Here is an 11,604-nt window from a genome sequence, read left to right as displayed (position 1 = left end):
TTATCTTTAAAAAAAAACTTGTTCCGCAAAATAAGTTTTTATAGAAAAGCAATGAGCAAAGAAAAATAAAAAATTATCATAAATAAAATCAAACAATTTTGAAAGCAAAAAACTACCAAAAATTATTATCAATATATAAATCAAACCCAAAAAGAACAAAAATCACAATTAATACATTGCTTAGAAAATGTTTGTCAATGATTAGTAACGGTTACACTACCTCCTATCCGTATGTGGTTGTGGTGGAGAGACTGAGAGTTTGTTTTAAAAGAATAAAAGTAACGAACACAAAAACACTTTCTTGTATTAGTGGTCTATTTAATTGTTGTTTTATTCCTGTGTTTCGGAAAATCTTTCATTTGTTTGTTTTCAAATTTTTTCTTATTAAGCTTTTATTTTTCACTTTTAGTCATAAATTTCTCCTTAGTTTTTTCGGGTGTCACTCCTTTCTTTACCGGCAGCGCCATATTTTTAATCAGGGAAATTAAAACAATTTCGTTTATTCGCAACAATAAAGATGTTAGCCTTTGGACAATTTCATAATGGTGGCCCGATCTAAGAAATTCTCTGAAAAAATTAGCAAAATAAAATAAAACGAAGTCGTAATTGAAAGCCAGCCATATAGAAGAAAAAGTAGGCATAGAAAAACAGCAATAGCATAAAAACCAGAATTTTGTTCCTACAACTGAATTAAATAAACACAAAATGCTGTAGCCTAATGCGGCACTAAGTAGGCAGGTAGGTTGGTTTTATTAGTAACCATTAGTTATTAGTAACCATTACAGTACCTCCTATCCGCATGTGGTTGTGAGGGAGAGAACAGAGAGGTTCCTTTTAAAAGAATAAAAAGTAAAATTAACCATATAGAAAAAAAGTAGGCATAGAAAAATAGCAATAGCATAAAAACTGGGCAAAACTCGAGTTTTGTTCCTACAACTGAATTAAATGACCACAAAATGCTTTAGCATAATGTACAACTTAAATGCTCTACAAATACGAAAACTACGTGGTTAATTATATCCCATCCTACCAGACATAACTAGGCCGTTTAGAAGCCTTTTTTTTGTTTGAAAATACCAGCCAACAAAACATGACGAAACTTTTGGGAGCCTATTTTAAGCTAAAATTCAAGCTTGTTGCCTTTCTTTCTAATGACATAGAAGAATTACTTTATTTTATCTTGGACTGGAACACTTCCAGGTTTTCCAGCTTCTAAGGAATAGGTAATATTACTAATGTTATTTTTCCGCTAACTTGTCTATTATAAAATGAAAGAAGTCTTCAGAAGAATAATTGGATCTTCGATACGACAGAGCCTAATGCCAAAACATGCATTAGAAGTAGCTCTCAATCTGTATTAAAACATCATACACATTCACGATGAATAAAATTACAAGATCAATTGTATATCATTCCAATATCAAGTTTTTCTGATTAATCCGACAATGGTTTTGATTATTAAGTTGGCTTTCAGTTTTTAATTATCTAGGGCGGATATAAAGCTTTGACCTTTTTAAGGGATTATGGATGCTCTGAACAGAACGCCGAGCCAAAAGTAATGAAAGGGAGAGAGATGATACCGAACTTAATTTATGGAAAACATCGGACAGTTTAAAAGTGGTCACGGACTTCCTGTGTTGTTTTAAGATCACTTTTCTGTGAACAGGCAGCGTGGCCAAGGAATGCACGTGGCGCTGTGACAATTTTTCACAGGATTCCAGGTTTTTTGAAGGGAAACAATCACTGAGTGATAGTTTATTGCGCCCCATGGTAAATTTGTGTCAGATTATTATAGTTGTCACGCAATATTAATTAGTTTTAAAATCCTCAGAAGTACTATACAATTTAGGATACATACCTTTCTTACTGCGCATTATTTCTCTACCGATTATTTATCGGTCAGGTCTCCAAGACTTCAAAGTGCATTGGGCTTACCATTAGCAGTTTCAAGACTAAAGTGATGGCCGTCAACATCCTTTTGAATCATCGTGGGCGATAAACCAATTGTAAACGTCGAGGAATTCAAGTACCTTTGGTCTATTTTAACACCAAACGGTGGAGCCGAAAAAGACATTTCTGTCCAAATATCAAGGGATTGGGGTATCTTTAACAACCTGAAAAAGCGCTGTCGGTCTGACGTGAGATCTCAACAAAAACCAAAGTTAGATTTTGAACAGCATCCATGCAATTTGTACTACCGTTTTCCTGCGAGACGTGGACACGTGGCCACTCAAGCCCGAAGAGGATAGAGCTCTGGAAGCATTCTATAACCGCTACGTTCGCTATATACTCAGCTATATACGCTAACAGCTAGGGTCTAGATGTTCCAATAGTGAGGTAAGAAGCCACTGTGGCCAAGTGAAGAGCTATCCCTTACCATTAAACAACGTTGGCCCAAACTCCTCGGCCACACTTTGCTTCACCCCACAGGTACGATATGTCAAAACATCCCTATCTGTGACCTATTACCATTCGGGAGATGACACCGAGTAGGATCGAAAAAAAAACATCTTTGGCAAAAACTCAAAGAGTACTTTGATCCACAGGGAGTCTTCCACCGGCATGCTGGTACATTGGACAAAGACTGGCTGAATATCACTGTGGAAGCTGCCGCCGATACATGGATTTGGTCATCAGACCTAATTCCAAGTCAAAACAGGAAACAATCCAAGCAGGGCAGCTCTTCGTCTGGTTCCTTCCGAAAGCAAGGAAGTAAGATTTGTGCTATATATAACAGAAATTTGCTGTGGTTATGGCAGGAAATGAGGTTGGTAGATGTTTTCACATTAAATCAGGAGTTAAAAAAGTTTGTGGATTATCCATATTTATATGGATTATTTCAATGGACTTTGTACTAGGGAGCACAGAAAAGACGATGGGAGAACATGAAATCAATGGGGGAAAGAAAACGCTCTTAGGCTTAGATTGTGCTGACGATTTGACCGTCTTTGATACAGTTAATGGCAAAATGAATGATTGTGTGGATATTTCGAGAGCTCGGGGCGCAAGAATAGGTTTGACATTTAATGGTAGGAGCACTAAGTCTCTAAAACTAGGGAAATGTGAAGTTTGTACTGGGTAATGAGAATGTAGATCAGATGGACGGCTTCACTTACCTAGGCAATATTGTTAGTTAAAACGGTAAGCACAAAGAAGATGTTACAAGTGGGCTACCCAAGGCCTAGGGTATTTGAATTAGGTTTGAAAGAATAAGACGTAAGTCTGATAACAAAGGTCAGAGTACTAGAACCTACTTTGGTCAAGTATAGTGTTGAAGTGTTATATATACACTTTTCAATAACTTTGCTAAAAGCGGACAAGATGGAAATAGGTCGATAATTGGATGGATCTTGCTTGTTTCCTCCTTTATGTAGGAGAATAACTCGAGCAGTTATCATCACTTCAGAGAAATATCCGTGTTTGAAGCATAGATTGACCAGATGAACCAGCACTTGAGCATAACATCCAATGGTTTGTTTCAGTAGATAAGTAGATGAGTAATCGGTTCCTTCATAATGTCCGTTCTTCATGATTTTTACCAAATTCTTAAGTTCCACTTCAGTTACGGTAGAGAGACATATGGAAGAATCGAGGGGATGTGGTAGAAAGTCGCGAAATCCAGATTCCACATCCAAGCAGTCATTCAAATTACTGTTTACGGTGGCCTCTCCAATCCTAGCAAAGTGCTGGTTCATTTCCTCGGCTACCTTTTGCTTACCATTCACTATTGATCCATCCGATACTTTCATTGATTCGGGCAGCCCTTGACTTTTGCTTTTGTTAAGACACTTAATGTTAATTATTGTCCAGGTCTTTTTTGGAGATCCTTCAGCTTCGAGAAATAGTTTCTCAAAATGAATCCTTTTCGCCCATCTTATCATTCTTGTAAGATGGTTTTTATAAGATTTGAATGTAGTTTCATTATTTGATGTGGGAGAATTTATGTATTCAGCGTAAAGTCGATTTTTTTCGGCTCAATACTCTTAAGCAAGCATCTGACTCCAAGCCTTGCGACCAATCAGTATAAAGAAACTTGGCATTTAATAGCTTAACTGAACCTTGATCCATCCTTCTAGATTTTTTCATTTGACCCTTTTCACCGGAATAACGGAGAAACTCGCTCATAAGAATAAAACGATCAGACACATCCGTAAATATTACGTCACACGACCCAACAGGGAAATTTACAAGTTGATTATCAATAATAGATGCATTTTGATTTGTAACCCGAGTTGGAATCCAGACGGATGGAACAAAGCCAGCAGCCAATGATGTAGTAAGGAAGTCTGTAGCCAGAGTACTCAAAGGCGCAGAAGTACTTGAGTCATGACTTACTGAAGAATTATCAATGTTAAAGTCTCCCATGAGAATGATTTTTCTTTCCTTGGTACTGACCATCTTAGCAAATTCTTCAAATTTATCCAAATATTTTTTGGTGCTAGAACTAGGAGGGCGGTAGAACATGCATAAAAGAACCTTCTCAAATGTTATGGTGACTTCGATAACCAGAAATTCGAACAGCATTTCCTCATATAGAGAGTCAAAATCTTTGATTTCTTCAAAATGCAAAGAAGTATGGATGTAGAATGCAAGTCCTCCTTTCTGATTATTCGATCTTTTTTTCTCAAGTATTTGGTATGCTTGAATATTTGCCACATTCAGGGTTTTTGCATTCAAAAGAGTCTCATAAAGCCTCATAACCCCTATCCCATTACCAGGAAGGAACGCAGATAAAAAAAAATCTAGGCTAAAATGAACCCCACAACAATTCCAACTCGCAAGTCTAAAAGGCCATTATTAACAGGAATAATTTCTTCAGCTAAAAGATACCTATTATGGGGTAAATTATCAACAAGAGGGTCTTGTGCTAGATCATCACCTATATTTATTGAAATTAATATTTTATTCAACTCAGTAGAGTATCTCTCAAACCGTTTCAGTCTATCAGACATATCAAAAAAATTACTTAACAAAATAGTTTGTTTTTAAATTACTTGCCAAATAGTATCCAAAAGCATGAGACATAGTGTAAAGCGCGCCACATACCGGATCCTCTGGTGATGGACATAAATTCAAAAAGACCAAATACTCAATATCATTAACATCTAAAGCATTATTTTCTAATTCATCCAACCGATCCTTCTGGTGTAACGGCAAAACTAATTATCAAGAAATAAGAACAATATAAACTGTACTGATTCCTTTTGGAAAAAACCTAATAATAATAAAAAAAATAAATAAAAATAATAATACATAAAAAAACTAAAAATGAAAAATAAATAAACACAATCTAAGCGACATCTTGCAACGACCATAGGCGACGGGGGAAAGCATCACTCGCAAGGCGTATATAAACGGACCTTGATCAGACCACACTTGTTTATTACCGTATTTTTCACGTGCTAGGTTCATAATGTCCCGTCTCTGCTTTGTTAAGTTTTCTGATAAAAATATACCAATGCGCACCAGCTTCGACTTAAGCTTAAAAACTTTCTGGGCCATTTCTTTCGACCTGAATTTGACTAGGACCGGAGCTATGGCATCTTGACGAGCTGTAGAACTCTTTAGTTTAAATCTTCTCACTTCCACAATATCACCATCAGATACTCCAGATATTTCCATTTTATTGCGAATCACACCCCCGATTACAGACTTTAAGTCACTATTTGGAGGCTGTTTGATACCGTTGAAAAGAAGACTGTCTAGCCTTAAGTCCTGATCATACATATCTAGTTTCATCTCTGCATTCTTAACTCTCTCCTCAAGAAATAATATTTGATTTCTTAGAAATTTTAGCTCGTTACTGAGGGCTAGGAGTTTCGGTTCAAACTCAACAATCAATGCTGAATAAACCTCTCTGACGAAAGTTGAATTCTGAGCTGTTATGGCATTCAAAGTGTCACTGGATGGAAAAAATGACTTGTCCCTGGATCGGATGAAATTGATCCGATTAAGTGGGAGACCGAACATATTGGGATGGAAGAGACCGTGCCTGGATAGAGACTGCCTACCAGCAGCAGTAGCCACTAGTTTTTCATCTAGCTTCTCGTCTATTTTTTTTTTTTTTTAGCAAGATATTCCATTACACTTTGGATTTCCTGTTTTGTCGCGGAAATGCGAGTAATAATAGCCGAAGATCGCGCTACAGTTTGTTGCCCAGGATTTGGAATTTGAGCTTTTAGCTACTCTTTGCAAAGTTCTATATAAATGTAGTTCTAATAAAATCGTAAAATGCTGTCTTTATACCGTTGCTAGTAGATTTCATACCTTCAGCCTTATTTGCCTCGAACTGCATAAGCTGTGACTCGAGAACAAACTCGGTGTCATGTGACCCGTAGCAAAAAACCAGATACTTAAAAGACTTTTGACTTTGAGCTCGCAGTCTTTGGATCCAAAACTTCAGTAATACGAACTGGCCAATCGGGGAATCCTCGAAACTTTGCTAGAGCCAGATCATGAATACTAAATTTAGCCATTATCTGTAGCTTAAATTTATCAAAAGTAATTTTCAACAGTTGCCAAAAAACTCGTACCTGTTAGTGGGGCAGGCCCACGTCGGCAGTGGCAATTACCGTTTGACAGGAGGCCCAGTGAAACGCAGGACCTGCTTATTGATTTCTTCACCTTATTCTTAAAAAATATCCAAATTTCCGAGCATCCAAAATATTCCCAATAATCACAAAAAAATAGCCAATAATCACACGTCACTAATTATCAGAGCTAGCGAAATGCAACTGCATTGAATGAATGCTAGATGCGAACTCAAATATTTTTATTGTGTATATGGAGGGTTCGTCCCATCGTCAATGCCTTACTCTTTAAACTAAAGTTCAAATTTTGTTCCAATTATTTCAGAATAACCCCTGAATCACAAAGGCTGTTTAATTAGAATAAACATTTTTTTTTGAAATTACTAAAAACAAGATAACTTCGAAGGCCACACTGCCTTTCTATGGCAAAAATATAATAGTTCAAAATAGGGATAAAGCTTTTTTAATTGTAATCGAAATATCCAGTTAAAAAATTTATATTTGTTTCACTGTCAATTAAAAGGTTTCATCCCTACTTTGAACTGTTATATTTTCGTACTAAAAAATTTTTTGGGTAAAGTAAAATGTATTGAGGAGGGGACCAAACCCCTCATATACGTAATAATTTCTTTTTGCTTTAATTTTTAATGTTGCTCCTTAATTTCGGTTGAATAAAACTAGTTTTTTTATTTAATTTCTGAATGTTTTTTAATTAATGTAGGGTTTGATTTTGGCTCACCATACATAAACAATTAAAACGAAATTTGCATATTAATTTTACTTTTTTTTTTGCTAAATGGCTTTCTCAAAGTTTTGATCGGATGATTTTGAGAAAAAAGGAAGGGGGAGGGGGCCTAGTTGCCCTTCAATTTTTTTCTATACAAAAAGGCCACTAGAACTTTTAATTTTATTCAAAAATGTTTTATTAGTAATAAGTAAACTTAAATTACAAATTAACCTACGTAGCGAACTTCTATATTCGTATATTTTTATTGCGTACATGAGTGGGATATGAATCCTCGTCAATACCTCGCTCTTTGCATTAAAGCTCGAATTTTGCTACAATTCCTTAAGAATGGCCCCCTGAATCAGAAAAGCCGTTTAATTAGAATAAATAGCTCTTTTGAAATTATTAAAATAATTTAGTGTAAAAAGCGAGGTATTGAGGAGGGGACGAACCTCCTCATATACGCAAGATTTCTGTTCGTTTTAAGTTTTAATCTTGCTCCTTACTTTCAGTTGAAAAAATTTGCTTTTTTATTTAATTTCTAAATTTTTTTAAAGAACGCTGGGTGGGAGGGGGTCCAATTTTTCGTCACTTAAAAAAAGACTCTAGAAATTTTAATTTACACTAAAATGATCCCTGTAGCGACATTCTAGAACCACTGAAACGATACGATCACCCCTGGGCAAAAAAAAACAACAAATTAACATGCATCCGTGATCTTTCTTCTGCCAAAAAATACAAAATTCCATATTTTTGCAGATAAGAGCTTGAAACCTCTACAGTAGGGTTCTCTGATAGGCTGAATCTGATGACGTGATTTTCATTAAGATTCCATTACTGTTAGGGGGCGTTTTTGAAAATAATACAAATTTTCTTAGTCTCGCAACTTTTGATATTTAAGACTAAACCTGATGAAACTTATATATTTAAAATCAGCATAAAGATTCGATTCTTTTGATGTATACATTGGTATCAAAGTTCCGTTTTTTAGAGTTTCGGTTGCTATTGAGCCGGGTCGCTCCGTATTTACAGTTCGTTACCACGAACTGTTTGAAAATTATACAGATTATAGAGGGTAAGTTTGAACTAAATCAAAAGAAACTGTTTAAATACAGACGGCCAAATGGATATATTTCAAGAATAGATTTAGTTACTAATTTGGAGCTTCCGCGAAGGGCTTAAAGGGAAGATCAATTGACCAAAAGGTAATATGTGCATGCTACTACTAGCTGCATATTATGTTTGCCATGAAAAAGACTATGTGAATAGATATAATCTTTTTGGAATAAAATTATGTTTTTATTTCTGGTTAACTTCACAAGCTATAAAATTTAATTAAAAAACACTGTTATGTTAGGATTACAAACTGTTGAAGAAGTTTTTCCAACACACAAATAGCAATCCATATAACAGATTCTTACTTAACTTTTAACTGTTGACTTTAATTGAATTGAACTTTAATTTAACAGTTTTATTTTATTTTATTTATGTTGCTGGAGAAAAGATCTTTGCTGTGATTACTATACATGTATAATTTAAAAGATTGCCTACGGATTGTTCTGGGTACCTGGCTGACTTACCGTATTTGAAACAGTAGGCTGTACGAAAAATATGGCTCAATCCCGCTTTCTAGGGCTATAATGAAAGAAAGGTTAAGATGGCTAGGCCACGTTCTACGAATGAAGGATGACAGATTACCGAAGATTGTCCTTTTTGGCCAACCGTCTGGGGCTACACGGAAAGCAGGTCGCCCTTGTCTGGGTTGGGAGGATGTCATAAATAAAGATTTAAAGGAAATGGGAGCTTCCTGGGAGGGTGTAAAGAGGGAGGCTTTAAATAGATTAGGTTGGAGGAGGAGCGTGCGTAGCTGTGTTGGCCTCAGGCGGCTTCGTGCTGCAGTGAGTTATTAGTAGTAGTAGTAGTATAATTTAAAAACCTTTTTTGCAAAACAAGTTTTTTTATGAAAAATTAAGAGTTCCATAAAGGCAAGAATGAGTAAAACTAAAGTAAAATAATCTTTCAAGCGTAAAGCTACCACAAATCACTATCAATAAATAAATGAAACTCAAAACGAAAAGAAATTATAATAAATAGCTAAGTCAAACTCAAAATGTGCAAGAATTAACATGAGTAGGTCTGATAACCCCCCTGCCTTCTTTAGACCAGAAATCAACTTGAGCTTTACTGAAAACAAAATACGTTTGAAATATTTTCACTTTTTCTACTTTCAGAAATAAAAAAAATATCAAAACTTTAAGGAATAAATATCAGTATATGTTAATTCAACTGACAGTCCACGGTCATTTGTTTTTTGTGTCTTGTTTCAGTAAAGCACAATTTGCGTTCTCGTTCTGCACAAAATGTGATTTGTGGTAGTTTTACGCTTGGAAGATTAATTGACTTTATTTTTGCTCATTCTTGGCTTAATGAAGTTCTTTACTTTTCATAGAAAAACTTGTTTTGTAGAAAAGGGTTTTAAATTATACTTGCATAGTAATCATAGCAAGTAACTTTTCTCTAGCAGCATAAATGAAATGAAATAAAAACTGTTAAATTAAAGTTCAATTCAATTTAAAAAAAAACAGTTAAAAGTATAATAATAATCTATAACATGAGTTGCTACTTGTATGTTGTAAAAACTTCTTCAACAGTCTGTAATCCTGACAGAACAGTGTTTTTTAGTTTAGTTTTATAGCTTGTGAAGTTAAACAGAAAAAAAAAAACTTAAGACTCTATCTATGGTCTTTGACAACCTGGATACATTGACACTCTTTTTATTTTTTTAAAATGTAAGAGCAGAAGTGGTAATAGTAGTATCCCCAAAATTTTCAGCTTAATACCCTCAGTATCCAATCAAATGAGCTTCCTCCAAAGTTCAAACAACTACACCCTCCATGAAAAGATTATATGCCCCCCGGAGATAACATACAAACCTGATTCCAAAGCTCTGGGGGCTTGTGTCAACTCTGAACGTCTTACTACGTGATCTTTGGGATACTTTTAAAGACATGGCTATCTAAAAATTTCAGTAATATAGCATATCAGAAAATATAAATTTCTTAATATAACAGCTTAATATCTATAATAGCTATGATATATAACTATCAGTTATTAATCTTATTTTACAACAAATTTATCATGTTTTTTTTTTAAACAAAAACATCTGTTTTGCGTTCACTTTCGCGTTGAAGATTGAAAAACTATTCAAATCCTTTCATCCTACAACTTTAAACGACAAATTACGTTTAAAATGTTTTAACTTTTTTAGGTTTAATAAATAAAAACTATTAAAACCTTATGGAATATATATATATATATGTAAATATATATATATATATATATATATATATATATATATATATATATATATATATATATATATATATATATATATATATTTACATATATATATATATATATATATATATATATATATATATATATATATATATATATATATATATATATATATATATATATATATCAGTATATGTATACTAAACTGACAATCCACAGCAATTTTATTCAGTAAAGTGCAAGTTATGCTATGGTCGTGCGAAAGTAAGGGGGTTGATGAAGACATAATTTCCAGACCTTTCCACTACGCTGAACAAAAAGGGCTTGGTGCCCTCCAATCAATTTTGAATCATAAAAAGGACATTAACTCTTATAATTTCAAATTGAATGAGTGATTTTGGAGTGATTTTGGAAGTATCTACGACAACAAATGGACATCTCAAAATTTCTATCAGATACATTTCGGGAAAATACGAGGTGTGGGCGGGTATCCACCTTTCGATCACTCTCAATAAATGTCCCCAGGGTATATCTGACAACCCTTGCCCTGGGAGCTGTAGGGGGGTTTGTCATCCTCAAATACATAATTTATGCACCTCTTAACTACGTTGAACAAAATGGTTGTCTCAAAATTATGATTGGATGTGTCTGAGGAAATGGTGAGCGTGGAAGGAGGAGGGGGTCAATCAGTTTCTACGAAAACAATTGGCCATCTCAAAGTTTCTATTTCATGCATTCCGGAAAAATATGAGGTTTGGGGGGGGGGTAGTGTCCGCCTTCTGATCACTTTGAATCTTAAAAAGAGCACTAGAACTTCTGACAAGCAATCCAATGAGCCCCCTCCGAAGTTTATATGATCACTCTTTCCATATAAAACTTGTACGTCCCCACGGCAAAGCTTACAACCCTTGCCCTAAGAGATGTAGGAGGGCGTCGTCCTCAAATACATAATTTCCGGACCATTCAACTATGTTTGAATTCAAATTCAAATCTCAAAATTTTGATTGGATGTGCTTAGGGAAATAGTGGGCTGGAAGGGTAGGTTAGTTG

General features: G+C 34.8%; 1 protein-coding gene across 1 annotated transcript; it reads right to left on the bottom strand.

Annotated features, from left to right (window-relative positions):
* Positions 1-3,170: 3,170 nt before the first annotated feature.
* LOC136030834 (uncharacterized) lies at positions 3,171-3,881 on the bottom strand. Its single transcript, XM_065709881.1, has one exon. It carries the CDS (start codon positions 3,879-3,881, stop codon positions 3,171-3,173), a length of 711 nt encoding a protein of 236 aa, XP_065565953.1.
* Between the last annotated feature and the right edge of the window lie 7,723 nt (positions 3,882-11,604).

The sequence above is a fragment of the Artemia franciscana genome, chromosome 9 (assembly GCF_032884065.1).
Source record: "Artemia franciscana chromosome 9, ASM3288406v1, whole genome shotgun sequence".
In the NCBI taxonomy this organism is placed as follows: Eukaryota; Metazoa; Arthropoda; class Branchiopoda; order Anostraca; family Artemiidae; genus Artemia; species Artemia franciscana.
The sequence above is the reverse complement of the archived record's forward strand: the minus strand, read 5'-3'. Positions and strand labels throughout refer to the sequence as shown.

Excerpts from the sequence above, each read along its gene's own strand:
- LOC136030834 (XM_065709881.1), bottom strand. The coding sequence starts at position 3,881 with ATGATAAGATGGGCGAAAAGGATTCATTTTGAGAAACTATTTCTCGAA.